Source organism: Amblyomma maculatum, chromosome 6 (genome assembly GCF_055883805.1).
Source record: "Amblyomma maculatum isolate TAMU_Amacu chromosome 6, ASM5588380v1, whole genome shotgun sequence".
Classification (NCBI taxonomy): Eukaryota; Metazoa; Arthropoda; class Arachnida; order Ixodida; family Ixodidae; genus Amblyomma; species Amblyomma maculatum.
Genome location: NC_139349.1, coordinates 106,626,620 through 106,648,389, shown reverse-complemented (window position 1 = coordinate 106,648,389; position 21,770 = coordinate 106,626,620). Strand labels below are relative to the sequence as shown.

At 43.9% G+C, this 21,770-nt stretch overlaps 1 protein-coding gene across 2 annotated transcripts in view; it reads left to right on the top strand.

Annotated features, from left to right (window-relative positions):
* Positions 1–21,770, top strand: part of BEAF-32 (Boundary element-associated factor of 32kD) — a 65,089-nt gene that overhangs the window by 13,140 nt on the left and 30,179 nt on the right. The window contains exon 2 of one of the 2 annotated variants that reach the window (XM_084607238.1): positions 16,471–16,494. The exons of the other annotated variant lie outside the window; for it this stretch is intronic. Within the exon in view, the coding sequence (XP_084463364.1) occupies positions 16,471–16,494 (24 nt within the window). The remainder of the gene's footprint in view (positions 1–16,470; positions 16,495–21,770) is intronic. 2 annotated transcript variants of the gene reach the window in all.

Here is a 21,770-nt window from a genome sequence, read left to right as displayed (position 1 = left end):
GGGAGTAATATTCACTGATTTTAGATGGTTGGTAAGGTCTACCGATGTAGTATCGGGACTGAGTTTAGAGACGAAAATAGTCTTCGGACGCTTCTTTTGGTAAATGGCAACGTTCAGGACAGATGAGCTGGATGCGCCAGTAATGGCTCGACTTCGGTGCTTCTTCATCGCACTGGGTAAGTCAACCGCACGGCGAGGAGCAGAGGCAGAAGATGAACAGGTAATATCTCCAGTAGTCATCCCTCGATGAAGAGCGGCGGAGTAGTCCACAGATGGCTGCTCCTCACGGGTAGGATTGCCCACGGAGACAACGAGAGGACGCTCGACGAGAGGACGCTCACACTGCGAAGCAGCGCACCGCACAAGCTCCTGGCGTAGGCCGTGAACATCGGCACGTAGAGAGGCGATAACCTCGGCTTGTTGTACGAAAGCCCGCGAGTTCTCTACACGAAGGCGCTCGTTCTCTTCCCGTAGCTGGGCAACCTCATCGCTCAGAAAAGAGATTCCCTCAAGCGCGTCGAGGAGGAGAGCCCGTAGCGAGGCAAACTCACCGCCATGTTCGCCGGTCGCGGCTGAAGGGGGAAAACCGGTCGGGTGGCTGGGCAGGAGCGGGGCACCAGGGACTCTAGCACCACCGTCGCTAAGCCTAACACCGTCAGACGACGACGACGCACACAAATTACACAAGAATGGCCGAGAGCCGGACTTCAGAAGTTGCAGCTCGTCATCCGCCCAGGTGACGCACTTCGTGTGAACACGCTTCGCACAGTCGGCACATCGTAAAAACTGCTGCTTGCCAAAAAACGGGCGGGAGCACAGCGCACATGCGTCCTTACTGGGCGCCATCTTGGAAAAAAAAAAAAAAAAAGAAAAAAAAAAGAAAAAAAAAATAATAATAATAATAATAATAATAATAATAATAATAATAATAATAATCAATCAATCAATCAATCTTTATTTAATGTGCGCAGGAACAACCATGTGGTCTTTGTGCTGCAGCACAAGTAAAAAAAAAGAAACAAAAATGAAAAAGCACGAACATGTTTACACACACAGAGAGAACACAAAAAAAGAAATAAATAATACATGAAATGAAACAGATGAAAAGTATCACGGAAAGTAAGCAAACAATGAGTAGCATCACTTATATACACAGTGAAAGAATTTTTTAGCACACCAGGAAATAAAGAAAAAAAAAGAACGGTAGATAGAAGAGAAAAAAAAAACAACAACAAATAACTGACATTGATTATAGTAATATAGAAATATACATAAAATAAACAACCCTTCCAGGCGCAACAAGTGCATGGTACTTAAAACACAGGCTAGAAATACAGAATAATACAATAAAGAAGTAAAATTGAACAAGGGGCAGTAAGATTCGAATATAAAGTTTAAAGTTGAAATATAAGTAAGAAACGGATAAAAAGTAGTTCACGATACAGACAGCATTGAACAGGAGAAAAAGCAAAAAGTGAAGTAAATACAATATAAGGCTAGAAAGTGGGAGTTTTAAGTGATAAAGTACTATTTAGAATACAACGCTACGAACATCCAATGTAAATGAACAGAGCGAGTTTTGGAAGATGTCAAGGTGAGGACAAAAAGAGTTAAATAACCACTGCATCCTGTCCAGAGGGGAGTGGGAATGAAGAGGAGAAACCTGAAATGGTCTGAATTCCCTCATGCTCTTTCGCGGAACGCGCAGTAGGATGTACTCTAAGAGCTGAGGGCACATAATGTGGCCATGAAGGAGTTTGTACAGAAATATGATATCAAGTCTGATACGACGGCAGTGAAGGGAAGGAAGATTCAGTTGGGCGCAGTTGCGCAAGGAAAGCGATAATGAAATATCCGTAAAAATTTTTTTTGTACTCTGTCAACCTTGTCCAAGTTCGATTTGCAAGTGCCATTCCAAACAACCGACGCATACTCCAAGACCGGCAGGCATATGGACAGGTACAGTTTTAGGAACGGAAGTGGAGTATGGAACTCTCTCGAAAGTCTGCAAACGAATCCGAGTGTGCGCATAGCCCGCTGAGCAATGCGGTTAGTGTGAGAGGAGAAGCTGAGGGTGCGGTCAAAAAGTACACCAAGGTCATTAATTTCATCAACCCTATCCAACAGCACAGAATACACAGAATCATGGTAGAGAAAGCTATGTGTTTTACGAGTAAAGGACACAACCCTAGTTTTGGAAGAATTGAGGGTAAGTCGATTCATCGCACACCAATCAGAAAAAGCAGATATGTCCGATTGCAACAACACGCAATCTTGAAAAGAATGTATTACCTTGAATATTTTTATATCATCAGCATAAAGGAGAAACGAGGAGTTTTTTATTGCCGAGGAAACATCATTAATAAAAACGGAGAAGAGAAGCGGGCCTAGTACTGAACCTTGAGGAACTCCACTCGTTGCAGGGTAAACGAAAGAAGTCTGTCCATTGACACTGACAAAGCAGAAGCGATCAAGGAGATAGTTGCGTAGGAGGGCTACGAGTGAGACTTCAACGCCAGAGAGTAGAAGTTTTTCAAGAAGTAGTGAGTGAGTAACAACGTCGAAAGCTTTGCTCATATCACAGTACACAGTGTCAACCTGACCCCTCTGAAGGACTGCTGCAGAGGCATACGTCATAAACGTGACTAGGTTGGTAGAAGTAGAGCGGCCCGACATGAAGCCATGTTGATTCGGTACTATGATATGTTTGAGATGGAAGGAAAGTACGCTGTGCAAAGCTAATTCGAAAAGCTTAGAGGTTGCACATAGAAGAGAAATCGGACGATAATTGGAAACATCAGATTTGTTTCCAGACTTGAAGACAGGAAACACGCATGCCATTTTCCACACGCGAGGAAAGGCAGCATTTTTTAAACAGTTATTAAATATGGCAGTCAGTACTGGTACGAAGATATAACTGAAGGCTTTTATTATGGCAGCTGGAATGCCATCAGGTCCAGGAGACAAAGATGGTCTCAGACGCTTAAGACTCTCAGTTATCAACTCCTCGTCAAAGAGAATGGAATTAGATAGTGCACCAGATGGGAGGCAAACGGAATCACCATGTGGATGTTTGTAAACGGAGGAAAAATGTTGTGCAAAACTGTCGGCAACATCCCGAATTTCCGAACCCTGAGAGTCAACTAAGCTGATACTTAAATCTGATTTAATGGAACGCTTGCGAACGTAACGCCAGAACTGACTAGGACTATTTGAGGCATTCCTCTCTAAAGACTCAAGATAGGAGTCGTAGTCCCGCTTGTATAAGCGTTTGCAAAGAGAACGCACACGGCAAAACTCATCTGCCCAATTGTGAAACCCAGGGCGTTTCGCTTTACGATGGGCCCGTTCCTTGAGCTTTAACGCCGTTATTAGTTCCCTTGAAAACCAGGAAGGGACCTTCCTACGCGTAGGAGTATGCAAAGGTATGTACCGACGCATACCATCAAGAACTATTTCTGTAAAGCGACTGACTTGTTCATCTGAATCATTAATGTCATTTAAAAGGGACCAGTCGACGGAAGAGAAGAAATTGAAAAGACCGACATAATCACCACGTGCATACGCGAAACGGGGCGAATTCCCCACCCGATCTGAATTAGTAGAAGGTGAGGCAGAGAGAGCAGTAGTAACTAGAAGCGGAGGGTGAAATTTGTCACAGCGAGTCAGCGGTATGTCTGAACTCGAGACTCGAACACTTTCAAAATTCGATAGACAGATGTCAAGAATATTACCGCAACAGTTTGCAATGAAATTGTGTTGCTGCAAAGAGTTAAAGGCTATAAAATCAAGTAGAGCGTTACACTTACTTAATATGTAATGATTGTTGTGAGAAGAAATAAGTGAGTTCCAGTTGATACCAGGAGTATTAAAATCACCTAAAATAAGAAGTTTGTGTTTGCTATGACGGGTTATAACATGTTCGATTGAGAGCAGAACATCATCATAGGCTGAAGGAGGTAGATTCGGAGGAATCTTAATAATAATAATAATAATAATAATAATAATAATAATAATAATAATAATAATAATAATAATAATAATAATAATAATAATAATAATAATAATAATAATAATAATAATTATAATAATAATAATAATGAGCTCGATGCGCCATTACTGGCGCATCGAGCTCATCTGTCCTGAACGTTGCCATTTACCAAAAGAAGCGTCCGAAGACTATTTTCGTCTCTAAACTCAGTCCCGATACTACATCGGTAGACCTTACCAACCATCTAAAATCAGTGAATATTACTCCCATTTCCTGCCGGCAGCTGAAAACAAGGTACGACTCCTACTCGTCCTTCCATATTGAAGTTGATGAAGAATCCTACAGTAAGCTTGTTGAGCCTTCGATGTGGCCGATGGGTTGCATATACAAGGACTTTCGTGGGAAGCTTTACGACGATATGCTTCATCCCTCTGAACTGACGCAAAATTGCAGTGGCCCCTAATTTGGATATCTATTATCAAAACGCCCGAGGTCTTCGGACTAAGGGATCAGAATTTTTTTCTAGCGTCTTGTCCTCTTGTTATACCGCTGTTGTGGTTACCGAAACCTGGCTGTCAAGTGATATTCCTTCCAATGATTTCTTTCCAAATAATTACTCTGTTTTTCGTAGCGACCGCCCTGAAACAGGTCCCAAATCAAGAGGAGGTGGAGTGCTCATTGCTATTGACAGTTTTGTGAAGTGTGTTCGACGTTCCGATCTGGAAACTGTTGAAGAATGTGTGTGGCTCGAGCTCACTTTAAATCGACATGAAAAACTTTTACTTGCAGCTTTCTACATTCCTCCGAATCTACCTCCTTCAGCCTATGATGATGTTCTGCTCTCAATCGAACATGTTATAACCCGTCATAGCAAAAACAAACTTCTTATTTTAGGTGATTTTAATACTCCTGGTATCAACTGGAACTCACTTATTTCTTCTCACAACAATCATTACATATTAAGTAAGTGTAACGCTCTACTTGATTTCATAGCCTTTAACTCTTTGCAGCAACACAATTTCATTGAAAACTGTTGCGGTAATATTCTTGACATCTGTCTATCGAATTTTGAAAGTGTTCGAGTCTCGAGTTCGGACATACCGCTGACTCGCTGTGACAAATTTCACCCTCCGCTTCTAGTTACTACTGCTGTCTCTGCCTCACCTTCTACTAACTCAGATCGGGTGGGGAATTCGCCCCGTTTCGCGTATGCACGTGGTGATTATGTCGGTCTTTTCAATTTCTTCTCTTCCGTCGACTGGTCCCTTTTAAATGACATTAATGATTCAGATGGACAAGTCAGTCGCTTTACAGAAATAGTTCTTGATGGTATGCGTCGGTACATACCTTTGCATACTCCTACGCGTAGGAAGTTCCCTTCCTGGTTTTCAAGGGAACTAATAACGGCGTTAAAGCTCAAGGAACGGGCCCATCGTAAAGCGAAACGCCCTGGGTTTCACAATTGGGCAGATGAGTTTCGCCGTGTGCGTTCTCTTTGCAAACGCTTATACAAGCGGGACTACGACTCCTATCTTGAGTCTTTAGAGAGGTATGCCTCAAATCGTCCTAGTCAGTTCTGGCGTTACGTTCGCAAGCGTTCCATTAAATCAGATTTAAGTATCAGCTTAGTTGACTCTCAGGGTTCGGAAATTCGGGATGTTGCCGACAGTTTTGCACAACATTTTTCCTCCGTTTACAAACATCCACATTGTGATTCCGTTTGCCTCCCATCTGGTGCACTATCTAATTCCATTCTCTTTGACGAGGAGTTGATAACTGAGAGTCTTAAGCGTCTGAGACCATCTTTGTCTCCTGGACCTGATGGCATTCCAGCTGCCATAATAAAAGCCTTCAGTTATATCTTCGTACCAGTACTGACTGCCATATTTAATAACTGTTTAAAAAATGCTGCCTTTCCTCGCGTGTGGAAAATGGCACGCGTGTTTCCTGTCTTCAAGTCTGGAAACAAAACTGATGTTTCCAATTATCGTCCGATTTCTCTTCTATGTGCAACCTCTAAGCTTTTCGAATTAGCTTTGCACAGCGTACTTTCCTTCCATCTCAAACATATCATAGTACCGAATCAACATGGCTTCATGTCGGGTCGCTCTACTTCCACCAACCTAGTCACGTTTATGACGTATGCCTCTGCAGCAGTCCTTCAGAGGGGTCAGGTTGACACTGTGTACTGTGATATGAGCAAAGCTTTCGACGTTGTTACTCACTCACTACTTCTTGAAAAACTTCTACTCTCTGGCGTTGAAGTCTCTCTCGTAGCCCTCCTACGCAACTATCTCCTTGATCGCTTCTGCTTTGTCAGTGTCAATGGACAGACTTCTTTCGTTTACCCTGCAACGAGTGGAGTTCCTCAAGGTTCAGTACTAGGCCCGCTTCTCTTCTCCGTTTTTATTAATGATGTTTCCTCGGCGATAAAGAACTCCTCGTTTCTTCTTTATGCTGATGATATAAAAATATTCAAGGTAATACATTCTTTTCAAGATTGCGTGTTGTTGCAATCGGACATATCTGCTTTTTCTGATTGGTGTGCGATGAATCGACTTACCCTCAATTCTTCCAAAACTAGGGTTGTGTCCTTTACTCGTAAAACACATAGCTTTCTCTACCATTATTCTGTCAATTCTGTGCTGTTGGATAGGGTTGATGAAATTAATGACCTTGGTGTACTTTTTGACCGCACCCTCAGCTTCTCCTCTCACACTAAACGCATTGCTCAGCGGGCTATGCGCACACTCGGATTCGTTTGCAGACTTTCGAGAGAGTTCCATACTCCACTTCCGTTCCTAAAACTGTACCTGTCCATATGCCTCCCGGTCTTGGAGTATGCGTCGGTTGTTTGGAATGGCACTTGCAAATCGAACTTGGACAAGGTTGACAGAGTACAAAAAAAATTTTTACGGATATTTCATTATCGCTTTCCTTTCGCAACTTCCCCCTCTCGCTCCACCAGGAGCGCCCAACTGAATCTTCCTTCCCTTCACTGCCGTCGTATCAGACTTGATATCATATTTCTGTACAAACTCCTTCATGGCCACATTATGTGCCCTCAGCTCTTAGAGTACATCCTACTGCGCGTTCCGCGAAAGAGCATGAGGGAATTCAGACCATTTCAGGTTTCTCCTCTTCATTCCCACTCCCCTCTGGACAGGATGCAGTGGTTATTTAACTCTTTTTGTCCTCACCTTGACATCTTCCAAAACTCGCTCTGTTCATTTACATTGGATGTTCGTAGCGTTGTATTCTAAATAGTACTTTATCACATATAACTCCCACTTTCTAGCCTTAAATTGTATTTACTTCACTTTTTGCTTTTTCTCCTGTTCAATGCTGTCTGTATCTTGAACTACTTTTTATCCGTTTCTTGCTTATATTTCAACTTTCAACTTTATATTCGAATCTTACTGTCCCTTGTTCAATTTTACTTCTTTATTGTATTATTCTGTATTTCTAGCCTGTGTTTTAAGTACCATGCACTTGTTGCGCCTGGAATGGTTGTTTATTTTATGTATATTTCTATATTACTATAATCAATGTCAGTCATCTGTTTTTTTTTTTTTTTTTTTTTCTTCTACCTACCGTTCTTTTTTTTTTTCTTTATTTCCTGGTGTGCTAAAAAATTCTCTCACTGTGTATATAAGTGATGATACTCATTGTTTGCTTAATTTCCGTGATACTTTTCGTCTCAGTTTCATTTCATGTATTATTTATTTCTTTTTTTTTGTGTTCTCTCTGTGTGTGTAAACATGTTTGTGCTTTTTCATTTTTTTTTTGTGCTGCAGCACAAAGACCACATGGTTGTTCCTGCGCACATTAAATAAAGATTGATTGATTGATTGATTGATTATTATTATTATTATTATTATTATTATTATTATTATTATTATTATTATTATTATTATTATTATTATTATTAATATTATTATTATTATTATTATTATTATTATTATTATTATTATTATTATTATTATTATTATTATTATTATTATTATTATTATTATTATTATTATTATTATTCGCCTGTATGCTGACAGGGCATTGAGGTGTCCACTGAGTGGAGATATAAGGTAGTTTTGCATTTGCAATTTGCATTTATCACCACCTCATCTATAGGCCTGTGCGCCGTCGGTTAGCCCCCTCCGCCTCGAACCCACTACCTCTGGCTCCTTCAGAGCCCACACCTCTGTAGAAGCGGAGGAATCCGCCATAGCTCTTGCAATCACTTCTGCTGCTGCTGCACTCACCATCACAATGAACCGCGCTTCAATATTTTGCTAGGGGGCAGCTACTCTCACCTCCAGTTCTCAACCACCCGACCCGTTGAACTCGTGTGGGTACCATGCCCACTCATGCAAAAGCGGTAAAGAGGTGGCCCACTTGTACTGGTGCTCGAACGCGTCGACCAAGCGGCGGGTCCCGTTGACCCAGGTAGTGTCAGAGTTCACTTACTCACATAGGATGACATGACACTCCACTACCGAGCAACTGTGTGCTAACCTTCATCCCGCTCATCTCTTTCTAAGCCGCACCAAAACACATGGAGAACTCCAAGCTCGTACCCGTCCCTTGCAAGCATTTCTGGCCCTGTTCTCCCCGTTCCAATACCAACCCGAATGCACCCTCTGCGGGGCCCCGAGCGCTACCTTTGAGCACGTCATGTTCATCTGTGGAGAATTCCGTAGCCACAACGAGCTACACAATCTGTTTCACGATACGTGGAAAAGAGGAGAAGAAATCAGTTTTTTAATCTTATTAAAAAATTACGATATAGGCTCTTGTTCCTACCGGTGATAACTAAATGTATATGTGTAGGTTAAATGTTCTAGTAATATCAATGTACGTTGTACACTTCACATTTACGTGTGCATTGTAACATGTGCAAGTGCGTTGAAAACAGTTCAATATTTCATTGCTTTTGTTATCATATGCACATTCGTGATGTGAGGCGGCTCTGTTACCTGTGCTCCTTTCAGCGAACCAGTTTTTACTTCCTGTTTCAAATTGAGTAAAAAAAAAAGACACGGAATAATTAAAGAAATTAACAGAGTGAAGTGTGGCTTCATGTGCTTTGCTATACGGAATGTATATTGTTTTATGTGAAAAAAAAAAATGAACATGCAGTTAAACACGATAGCGCACGAAAACTTCGCTGCAGCAGTATGCGTCGTGATCCGCAACTGGAGCCGGCAAATAGTAACCATTAATGCTGTCGCATCATAATCTTAAAAGCAGAACTTGTGTCCTTCGCTGGCGAGAAGACGTCGAAAACATCAACCTAACTGCGCTATCTACCGTGATAAACTACGTAAAACGAGTGCTTTCGCACATTATAGTACGTTTTTCCACCTGTGAGCTCGCAATTAACAAAAGCGTCACTACGCCATGTATCGGCCAAAGTTAACTTGTCCGGCCGCTTGACCTGCCAACAGCTACATGTCACAGTCTGGCTATATAGCTTGACCACGGTACCACCTATGTTGTACCACCAATTCACCTGTGATGGCAGATGCAGCATGATGCTCCCTCTGGTGTACTTAAAGGACATCGCTGAGAACAAGACCAAAACACAAAGTAAAAAAGGACGGACACAGGCGTTGTGCAGGTGCCTCTTGTTGTAGCCGCGCCGTGCTCCTCGACTCCATTGTACATTGTCTCGGCAACTTAATCGCTGGAAAACCATGTTAGCTCAGGCCTAAATCTAAGTCTAACTAAAGGAAAACCAATCTACATCACGGCTTCGTTTCGAATGACTGCGTTTAGCAGAGTTAAGCCTCAGCTATGTTTTTTTTTTTCGCTCTGTTTACCAGGAACCGCGGCGCTCTGTTGAAATCCCATTTAAGAGTGTTTATTTTTGTTTTAAGATTTTGCTAGAGCCATAACTCTGTAACGACCGAGACATGACACCTAGTTTGGCATTGGAGTTACATGAAACTGTGAAATTGTATCGCATCGCCGTTTGCAGCGCTTATCCTCACTATGATCTGTACGCGTCGTTTGCTCGACGCCCCCTATATATAATTGAGGCTGAAAACGTCCGTGGGTGCCTCCTTTGACCTTGCGGCAGGTATACGTGTACCCTTCCAACCCGCCCTTCATTCATATCTCCGCTAACGGTGCTCTTCCATTTGCCTGTTCTACTCCAGGTGCAAATCTCGCCCAGGGCCAATCTGAGGCGGGTTTCGCAGCTATAGTTCCTCCCTTACCACTCTCGCAAGGAGCGCAGTGGACGAGGAATTATGTTTCGTTATCAGCACTCAGAAGCGTTGCACATACAGAGCAGAACGCCACAGCCCATTGTGGAGCTTATTCCTCGTTGATGTGCTAACCCTGATTCCCCCCGCCCTTTCTGACCTAAGGGGCCGTCGTTTGCACAGGGCAACGTTCTTAGTCTCTATCTAAGGACGTTGGCACAGGGCTGTGACAATGAAAAAAGTGCATGACGGTAGGTATGAACTGCGGATAGGGAAGAGGGCGTGAACAAAGTTGCTTTTCACTGTCGTACCGGCACATTTTAGTAGAAAACAGTGCGTATCCGATTTTTCATATTTTCAAGGGCTGTACGTAGTTGCGGCGGTCGGCACTGTAGTTGAATGTACCTGGCCTAAACGGAGGCACCTACCACGATAGAACACACCTACCCAAATCGAATACACCTATACACAATCGACGGCAACTACAACTATCAGTCGAGCTAGAGCCAGCGTGCAAAAAAAGTTATTTAAAAAAGGACTTCAGTTTTTGATTGTAGAGTATTGATAAAGCTGGCTGCACTGTGGAAAATGCCGCCCCGATATCAGTTAAAAAAAATTCTTATCAAGCCGTCTTTGCTGTTCAGCGTTTTTCGCGCTGAGCCTTTTCTTCTGATACGTGAGCCGAGTGTCACGACGGATACTGCTACGGCACAGTTTTCTTTCTTTATCATGTTTGATTTCGGGCACACCTTTAACGTAAAATAATATTATTTCTTCGCATAGCAAAGCGCTTGCGGCCACACTTTTCTAATAATTCTTTTCTAATAATTTTTTTAATAATTTCGAGTCTTTTTTTTTTCTTTCTTCACGCAATTTGAATCAGGAGATAAAAGTTGGTTCCCTGAAAAGAGCACAGGTAAAAGAGCCGCCTTGCACCACGAATGTTCGTATTACAGCAAAAGTACAGAAATATTGAACTGTTTTCAACGCAATTCCACATGTTCCAATGCACACGAAGATATGAATTGTGTACAGCGTGCACTAATGTTATCGGAACATTCAATCTACACATGTGCATGCACTCAGCGCCGGTAGCTTTACATGAACTTGTGTAGTAAATTTTTTAATAAGATTAAAAAAAAATCTAATTTAATCCCTGCTTTTCCCCGTATCGTGAAATACATTGTGTGGTCCTTGCGCATACGCGAATTACCTATAGATCTCAAGCATATATGTCCTGAGAGAGGGGTGGGGGGAGGCACAGCCCTAGCTCCGGCAAACGATGTGAGGCCTGTTGGGAGTATACAGCGCTGCCTACTCAGCAGTATCGTTTCACTCCACAAAGTTAACCAATTGGTAAGGAGTTGTCTCTTGAGCAAAAACATTTCGCTGTGGTTTAGTCCTGGTTATATCTAGATGGAAGCGAAAGCTTCTTTTGCCTGCTAAATTATTCCTCTATCACGCCCTATCAGTGTAAGGTGCTACATTACTGGGGACACTTAAGCTCAGCCTTTAAGGGTATGACGCGAGAGTGGAAGCTACCAGCCCACATATAAAGTCCCGCTTTAACCAAGCCGTATGTACAGGGTCGTCCACTTCTAGCTAGAACACGGTCACTGCTTTTAAAGCAACATTGTATCTGACGCAGGCAGATATCGATGCAAAGCGATGCAAGCACACAGAGACACGGATGTGCTGCTTCACATGGCCAGCCACTTTAGATTACTGCGTGGCCGGGTCGGATGCAATGTTGCTTTAAAAGCAGTGACCGTGTTCTAGCTAGAAGTGGACGAGGCTGTACACGCCTGCGTGTCGTAGGGGTAATGCGAATGCAAATGGTTCTGGCAGGCTGATTCTGATATCACCCTCTCATATGAAAGAAGAGATCCGAATTGGCGCTCTTTCAGGCGCCCATCGACGCTGACCCTGAAGGCTCGAGCTGGCTGGCGGAGTGAAGCTTCTGCTTCAATGGGGTATTCTGAGCAGAAGGCGCTAGCATCATCGTACAGGTCGTATGCAGTATGGTTTCCGACATTGTCGTTAACTGTAATTAGCTGGCAGTAGTTACATCCTGATTTTAATCTAACAGCGTTAAAGGTCCCGTCCTCCAAAAAATCCGGGGTTAGCATTGACGCCTTTGTGAGCGGAAAATCTTGGGCGTGCCTCTGTGAGATGGCAGGTGACATGGAAGGTACTGATAGGTCCCCGCGACTTGTACCACGCCACGGGACGACGTGACATGGCCGCTTTGGCAGGAGCTACCAACTCGGAATTCTTCTATGAGACGGGAGTGGGAGGGAATCGAATGAACCATTGGACTGCGAGTCAGACGCGAGCTACCTCTAAGCCACACAGGCGCGTTCGCACGGCTTGAGCATAGCTGGGTCTGTATGTATGCTTCGTGGTCTTTAATATTGTCGTAATGTTAATTACTTAGTGGCGCCGCCATGTGGCCGAGCTCGGGAGACTGGTACGCGCTCGTCTTCGCTCGGATAGCCCGCTCGCGGGTCGGTTCACCAGTTTTGCCTTCGTTCGCCGGTGTTTTTGTGTTAGTGCCCAGTAAACCGACTTACTTAACTCTACTGGTTTCTGTGACGTTTTTAATGTGGTAACTTACGACTTGAGGCTACAGATTGCGTTTGAGATAACGATATGATGCTACCGCGTCATACCCTCAAATCTGGAGCTTAAGCGCTCACCCCAATTTTTACACTCCGCTTTCTTCACATCGTGAACTACGTGTGTAGTTCACATCGTGAACTACACATCGGCAACGAATACCCACTGAAACAAACAAATGTTTTGCCGCGTGTGTGAGCAGCAGGTCATTGCTCCCACGTCGACTAACGTCCTCCCCCTATCGCACTCACGAGATATACGTTCCTTTGCAGAAAAGGGCCTCTCGGCGGAGATAAACGAGCGCGTGCTCGGGGACGTCCTCCCACTCGCGCCACACGCCAAGGCGCTCGCTGTCTCTGGGTTCGTCCGGAGTTCCGCAACGCACGCACTGTGTGCCGGAGACGTGAGGGCACACATGTGTCGCAAGCCACAAGTGCTCTTAGACGCAAGTGCATGCTTGATGCCAGTTCCTCTCGAGAGATTTCAAGCTGCCGTTGCGTCACCGAGTTGTGATTGCAGCAATAAAAGGCGATAAAATTAGTAGCCGCTTTTTCAACGGCGTTTATCTCTTGATCACGACGTAAACACACGCGACATCGCCTAATGCGCCGACACCGCTGGAGTCCGAAGTGCATGGGAGAATTGGCATGCTGCATCAGACATTGGAGAGAACCTTGCTACAGAGTCTCGCTATACATGCACGTACACTGCACGTGCTGTCGGCAGCGGAAACGGTGTAGACCACTTGAACTTCGATTACACTTCACTGCCACGCCATTTTACAGCAGCGCCGAGTGTCGATAAGGGCGAAAGGGATATTTTTTATCTGCACGCATTTCAATTTTGTTAATTCAATACGGGGCGCTATAGCGTGACGAAGACTCCGAAAGGTGCCATGGGAGCTGCGAGCGGTGCAACTCCGAGTGGTGTACACTGATGTTTCCTAAATCAGTAAGCGCAAGAACCGATGCACCATGGGCATTCGTCACCGCAAGACGATCTACGGTTTCACGTATGATTGAATTGATTTCGCTCTTCAACCATCTTTTCTGTAGTGGTTTTTGATGGGTAATATATCCACTTTACTGGGTTCTGTAACGAGTAAATACAGCAGAGCAAAGTGTGCATTACATTTTCTGTAGCTCTAATTTCATCCGGCAGCCTGAAGCACAATCAAATTAGATTAAGCGAGTTCGGCACTGATCACTGCCGATTCATCAGTTCGTCATGATTATCACCAGATCTATCTGGGGAGCTCTTAATCTACAACCATATTTATATTCAGTGCAGCAGCAGAGGCGTTAATTCAGGCTGGTGCTGCTATATGCGTTGAAGGCATTTGGTCTCTGCTAAAACCACACGTGTTTTCCTGTTTCAGCATTTCGAGTAACCTTTTACGAAGCCATTAGGCTGAGACCGATATTTTGCCGTAAAGCCGCATTCTTTCTAATACAGCGATCGACTACACAACTCTTTTCCTTGCGGAACTCGGCATCAAATACACAAAATTTCCAGAAGGCCTTTTCAGCAGATTTACAACGTTCTTTAGCCTTCGCACCTTCTTCCGGATAAGTTCTAGCGGTCCCTTTGGAAACGAGGTAAAGACCCAAGCCTAAAAAAGAAAAAAAAAAAAGTAAACGAGCGAACGAATGAACATAACGTCGCATTTATAAGCAGTTATTTTTTCCAATTATTTGTTCCGCATTTCGTAATTCGTTAACACAGCCTTTTGTATTCTATGGCGACGCGCACGTCGGCCGCTGTCAGGGGCCGACGTGCTTTAAAAAAAAAAAAAAAAATTAAAGTATGCAGTTTGAGATACAATAGTTTAAGGTAAAACATCTCAGATGTGGCGAACTAATGTTCTGCCTAGCAAATTAACTAAACGTATGAGATTAGCACAGTTGCGGGTTACGACCAATGGGAATTCGAACTCCTAGACAAGACGATACCATACCAGTTTCTGAAACTGCTAAAGATAATTTTCTTATGCCCTTCAGCTCAAGGAATTCCGGCGCTTTTACAACACCCGAACTTTGTATGCTTTGTATGCGCAGAAATATTGTTATTAATGGCCCATCTTCTGAAGGCGTGTTGCAGTGACACGGCGTGACACTCGAAGTGCCTCCTTTGCTGTGCCTTATCATACAGTTTCTTTTAAAACTCCGTCTCCCTAAAATACTTTGACCACGAAGCTTTTCACGACTTTTTCCCTGCGCCAAGTGGAAAAGCATATGCGGTGCTACGAACGTTCTCACCAGTTCTGTTCCAGAAGATAATTAGCAGTCCTACAGGCACCTTATCTTTGAGCATGGTCGATAGCGATGAGAGCTTCGATCTTCGCCTAGCAATGTGCTGTTTCATTTGACAGTTCAAAGAGGCCCAGATAAATTGGTGTTTGCCAAAGTACTTCCGTCACGTCGTAAATCAGAGTGGCATGTCCAAAAGAATCAATTAGCATAAACTTAGGGCAAAGACAACGCTCTGGAACATGTAACTTAAACATGTTCCTCTAACGATAATAAGGTCGGGCTTCTTGAGGTGGCTTGGTGGAGGTCGGGCACGAGAACTGCCGATAAACGCAGCACAAACGTTCGGCAGTCAGCAGTGAGAAAAGACTAACGAATCTGTGCACATCAAGTCGCAGCATTTCAGATTGGTGATGAACGACGAGTCACTAACTCGTCTCACGTAGCCGCGACCATCGTTTTGGCCTAAATTAGACCGGCAGATTTCTTGAAGCCGAACCTTCCTCCGTAACACATCTCGCTTCGCGGATGGAAGCCTGTAAAGTTCGCTTGCATCGCGGACTAGGGGCTAACTGCACGAAAGAGACGCATACTTGCTCGCGTCGTTCAACATGTTTGGCACCGGGGTGGAGGAGGAAGCAACAAAAGAATGGAAAACATGTGAAAGTGTTTTGCCAGTGGGAGGTCCTAACGTCGGAGGAATGCGTAGGGAAGGAGACAGGCGGCAGTCCTCAAAATGGGGCGCTGTATACTTTTAGCTGTTTGGTTTAGTTTGAATGTACTCTGTAACATGAATGGCCTTCGTATTTCCCTCGTCGCATAAAATGCGTACGTTATAAACGACGAGATGGACATATATATATATATATATATATATATATATATATATATATATATATATATATATATATATATATATATATATATATATATATATATATATATATATATATATATATATATTATCTTCTAATCTATGACTTATCTTTATGCAAAAATGGGAAAGGGTTTTGTTCAGAGGGGACGCACTAGTTGTCGTACTCTGAACTTAAAAACTTTGAAAATTCTATTTTGTGGCGTCTATAGTGCCGATTACAAACGTGCGATTTCAAAATATTGTTGTGGGATGTACTACAGCAAGTTTTTAGTCCTGATCGGAGTGGTGGGATACTAAGAAGCGTTACCGTTATCACAATGCTTTACAGGATTGTGGAGAGAGTGCATACTATTGCGACCACCCCCCTTTTATTCATCATATGAGCCTTGAATGAACAGGGGGTAATTATTCTCAGGTGGTTAAACTCATATGGCTTGGGGCTTGTGCCGTAGATAACGTTACTTTTGATGATGCCCAGATTTTTAAAACAATGTCTAACGCTGGCGAATTCTTTTCTTGCGCCTTTAGGTTACGCGGCAAGGAAGAAATCAGGTGAGAGATAATCTTTTTTTATCAGTTGGTGGCTTAGAGAATAAGTTAATAATCGCGATTAATGTAGTCGTTTCTGCACCGTGCGGCGGATGGTTTTGCTGCATAGATGCCCATTCAGATGTGTATAGCAAATGTTAAATAGTATATAGGTAGTCTTAGACGTGGCGAAAGCACGGTCCTCTAGAAAAGGTGCGGCACATAATGTTAGCTTTTACGTACGATATCACAGTTGTATTTTTTGTTCCTAGTAGTCTTTAGAACCATCGTACTATCTCATATCCGTAAAGCGAAAAATTTATCAGTAGTATTACATGTGGCAGGAAAGGTGTGGCACGTATTGTTAGCTTTGACGTGCGACATCACAATTGCATTTTTTTCTTGGTAGTTCTTCAAACCGTCAATCTATCTTATCAAAGAAAACGATGAATTAAACAATGTGAATGCTATGTGGGACTCGATTTAGGTGCGGCTCACTAAAAGATAAATTCGAGTGTAGATCTCCAGAGCGTGCGCCCTTTGGGGACCTTGCAGAAGAACAGAGCTAGGAGCTTTCTGCTCAGACATCTAAAGGTGTTTCGATCCGCGGATCCGATAATTTGATCTAAATTACATAACCTCTTTAGCGGTTAATATAATCGCATACAGCCAGAGGGACCTTTTAGTCATGCAATGGCGTCGAAAGGTTTCCCGTGAGTAATTCCTTCGGACCTGGTAGCGGGACAAAGAAGGATGTGGCAGGCGAAAGGAGGTTCAGGACAACTTAATCGGATCACCCGCGGCGTCATGGGAGTTGGTCGATGCCATTGGCTAAATGGACTTTCTTGAGAGGCTTTTGCTCATCTTCCCTCAATATTTGTAGTTAATACTGATGAGTGGATCGTAAAGCAGCGCGAAACACTAGACGAAAAGGAACAGCTGACGGCATGAGCGCTTTACGATGAATCCATTCCAACTCGCCCATAGTTTTCTATGCTCGTGACTTGTGTGTGCACTGATCCTCTCGGAGTATCGATCCAATATTCATGCAGTTGAAAAGATGGCACTACAACATGGTTACACGCGATAACCCCCCCCCCCCCCCCCCCCTTTTCTTCCTAACACACAAACACACACGGGACAACACCTTGCGTCTATAGTCCACGCACGCACGTGGCCATGACTGGCTTCCCGGAGCCCGCTTATCGTGGGTCGAGTAGGGAGGGTGTAGCTTGCCAGAGTGACGGCTCGTTGCAACGATGTTAACAAGCCGAGTGGCTACACGTATTGTCGCTGATATGGCCGAAGGGTTTGGCGCATGGTCACTCACTTCGCGCTTTTCGTTATAACTACTCGGTCCAAGGCCTGATCTCGGATAAAGCGTTCCTGGAAAAAAACAAAAGTAAAAAGAACAGTAAAGGCCTGCCAAAAGCTTGACCCTTGTGTCCTTGCTCGTTCGCTTTCGCAAGCGCTTGCTCGCGTCTGCTACGTTTATGTGTGACAAACTCTTCATTCCCTGGCGCCTTCGCGGGTTGCGAAAGCCGACCGAATAACGCCGGTGAAATGATGGCACGAGAGGCTCTCCTCCTGCGCGTGCTGGCAGGTGACGCCGGCGCGAGCGTGAGAGACGGCGAATTTTCGTGCGTGCGTGTTCTGTTGGCAATTATATCGCCGGCGATTCCGATCTAGTCCGCACTGTACCTCCTATAACTTTAAATTTGATAAGAACGGCCGGGTGACTGTTGGAGTGCCACACTGTCTAAGTGCACTATAGATAGGGGCTGGAAGTTTCGGCTTAAACCGATAAAAGACTGTGAGAAGCACGCCAAACACACATTTCGAAATAAGATTTTACCAGAAAAAAGTCAGTGTTATGGCCTGCAGTCTATAGCTAGATGGCTGTTGAGTTTGAGTTAGTGAGTAAATGTTGGAAATGAACTAACTATAGGCAAGCTATAGCGGAGTGACGCGACACAGGTATTGTTACGAAAGCAGGCGTAAGTCCGATTTGAGGTACTGCTTCGCTAGTCTATAGGTATCAGCTGACCGGGAGCACCACCTCCTCAGCACCATCTTGTTAAGTAGTCTTTGTTCTCTTTAATCACTCGCTTGGAACAGTTTGTTGGTTAGGATAGCGTTGTAAGCGGCATGTAGTACAGTTATGCGAAAGTTTGCATTGCTTCATGCAAAGATAAATTCTGGCTACCGCGACAGCTGAGCTGCAGTTCCGTCAACCCGCAGACTATGTCATGCTCCGCCATCTCGTCCAACCCAGCGCGACATCGGAATGATAACGATGATAACGGAAGAATGATAAGACCACCCTGTTCTTAGAAGTAAGTTTGACAAACATTTCTGTCTATCTGCTATCTCATTTAACTTTTATTTTTTTATAGTGACAGCAATTCCATATCAAGCGTAGTTTCAAGGAGAGCTGTATTTACGCTAACTACTGGTAAAACAAAAATCATGTCATGCTGAAGAAAGTACCAAGATGTCTGAACTCACAGCCACAGCTAATATACTGTCAATACTGCAACTTGTTTTTCCTCGGCTAAAACTAGTGTCATTTAATGAATGGGCTTTACAAGATAAACATCACTGAATTGCTTCCCTTCACTTCTGTATATGCAACTAGACAAAAGGCTGAGAAAAATATAACACTCTTCCGCATGCACCATAACTGATTCGAAAACTTCCATTATTTTCTCTGGGAGGACAGGCTGGAATCGCCTTGACAAGCGTGCCGTTTTCCAACCAGAGCGGATTCTGTCTTCTTTAAACAGCTAATTTTAGATGAAATCTGGCATTTCATTACTTGCCTTGATTCCACTTATATGTATTTTTTTTTTACATTCTCGGCACTTGTTTTCTTTTTAAAATTATGTTTTTATATTTCCTGTTGTATGAGCCATTACCACCAGAAATATAAAGAAAGAATGTGCACAATGTGCTACGTACCTTATTAGCATATATATGCTCAAACTCACAAAAAATATATGCCTTATAAAATTTTCTCTGTGGTAGATGAAAGCGCGGACGTAATATAAGCAATCATGATAATCAATGAGAATTAACCATTACGGCTGTGCTCGAGGTGAGAGCGAACCAATGTTTGTATTCAATAGTATTCCGTACTTTTATCGGACATCCATAGTCGAGCGCTAAGATACGAAACTTGTGTTCGAGGCGTCGTTCAGATCATACGCGAAGGTTTACCACTAGCACCGTGCACAGAGGCTGCGCTGCTCAGCACTCAATGGTGACATAGAAGGGGTGAGAACAAACCAACATTTTTCTCAACCCTTGCGTTCTTCGAGCAGTTTCATTCGTCAAAGCATACGTAGAAGACTACATTTTGCAAACCTAGGCGATGCGCTGCTCTACTTATCGATTCTTCAAGCGCGTCATTTTCTGTCAATCGGGTGTGACTGTGTGTGTGAGATGCACGCGTGCACAGCGCATCGAGTCATCGCATTTAGGTCGACAGCCGTTTCCGCCCTGGCGTGTGACGAACGAACCGAAGAGTAATGTGTCGGACTGGTCGGGAAGCGTGCAACTGGCTGCGCAGTGAGACTCAAATAAGCTGCGTTGCGGCAATCGTGTTAGCAGCTGTTTTCAGTCATTTTTATTATTATTTTTTTTGCAACCGCGCTTCATGCGCCTTTTGTGGATTTTGTCTTTGGCAAGTGGAAGCACTGTCAAACACACGAGCGTATTTTTTGGTTTGTTTTCATTTACGCCGTTCGTTCACCGTCGAAACATAAAAACTGGCTCTTCACCAAGGTCTCCTAATCTGGATTGTGTCAAAGGTGCACGGTCATGTCACAGAGATATAAGGAGACAAGCATGCCCGCACGCACGCAAACAAGCGCACAAAATCGTTCACGTACAAATGCTTGCGACACCAAACTGCTCATACAAGCCGCTGTCGAAGCCTGTACGTAGAACGAAAGCTTTAGCCAGGTGTGGAGTCTGAAAATGGCTGGGAGTGCTGGAAGTGGCTCCACTGACTTCGAGAAGGACTTTTTTGGCTTTCTGGTATAACCCTTTAGGAGAATGCAAGTGAAGTGTTCGTTTGTTTGTGGCATATCCAACGCAAACTGTGGGCTGCTATACATGTGCGCCTTCTGATAACGGTTAATTGTTACAGGTGATGTCGGTTTGTGTTCAGGAAACCGATATTTGTGATGAAAAGGCATGGCGCCATTTTTAAGGAACTAGGCGAGACAATAGAGAGATTTAGCTTACCGTGGTCCGCGATCCGCCACCGTGGCTCTCTACCGCGCGTGGGCGGGGCGGTCAAGCTGATTGGTCCCGAAGCGGCAGGTCTGTGTGCCGACATCTACCGACATCCAGTATGTGGCGCCATCTGTCGGCGTCAAGGGGGGTCTGGGCATGCGCAGTGGAACGCGCGGTGGCGGAGCACGGTAGCGGATCGCGGATCACGGTAAGCTAAAACTCTCTAATAGGGGTCGCGCATCTAAATAGCTGATTGATTTAATGATGAACTGCTACAGTGAACGTTCGGCTTCGGGGTGTGTTTCAGTCAAATCGTCTGCGAAAGAAGGTTACAGAATTTTAAATAAAAAAGAATTCTTAATCGTAAGGTGCCCAGCAGGCGCTATAACACTAAGGAAAGTGTAGGAGATTTCTTCAGTTGCAGTATAAACAGCCGTCACTTTACCCCAGTAGTACAGCACCAAACTCGAAATTCGGTGGTCGTGGGTTTGAATCCCAGCGGTAGCGTGCGGTTGTTGTTTTTTCCTACTATCTAACTTAGTTATCTCCAAAGTTAATTATTACTTCACATTCATCAGCACAAAAAAATCATCCATGTTTTCCTTCATGTCCGTATTTGTTGGCTCCTATCTTATCTCATGACAAAGCCCCCGATTTTCCTTGCACCTGTTTGCTGATTACTATTGCCTCGAGCTTTAGTACTGGCGCTGTCAATGTCATACGCTCGGAGCGCTTTATTATTATTTTTTTTTTCTGGATAAATGCTTGATTTTTCATTCACCGTATCCGTGACAACGTAAATCTGCTTCACGTGGTCTCTCTCGAGCAAGTATTTTGGAAGTATTCGGGGTGAATAAATTTCCCTTTCTTGTGGCACACAATTTATACCGTTAGGTGTTTCAGGTATGATGGGTTAAGAGGGAAATAAAGTGCCAAATGCAGCCTGGTAGCCGTGATGACGCCAATCCAGTAGGCACGTGCTGTTCTTGGAAGCGATCAGCCCTTGTTCATACACCGCAGCAGCAGTGAACCGTCGACAGGGAATAGAAAATACCGTT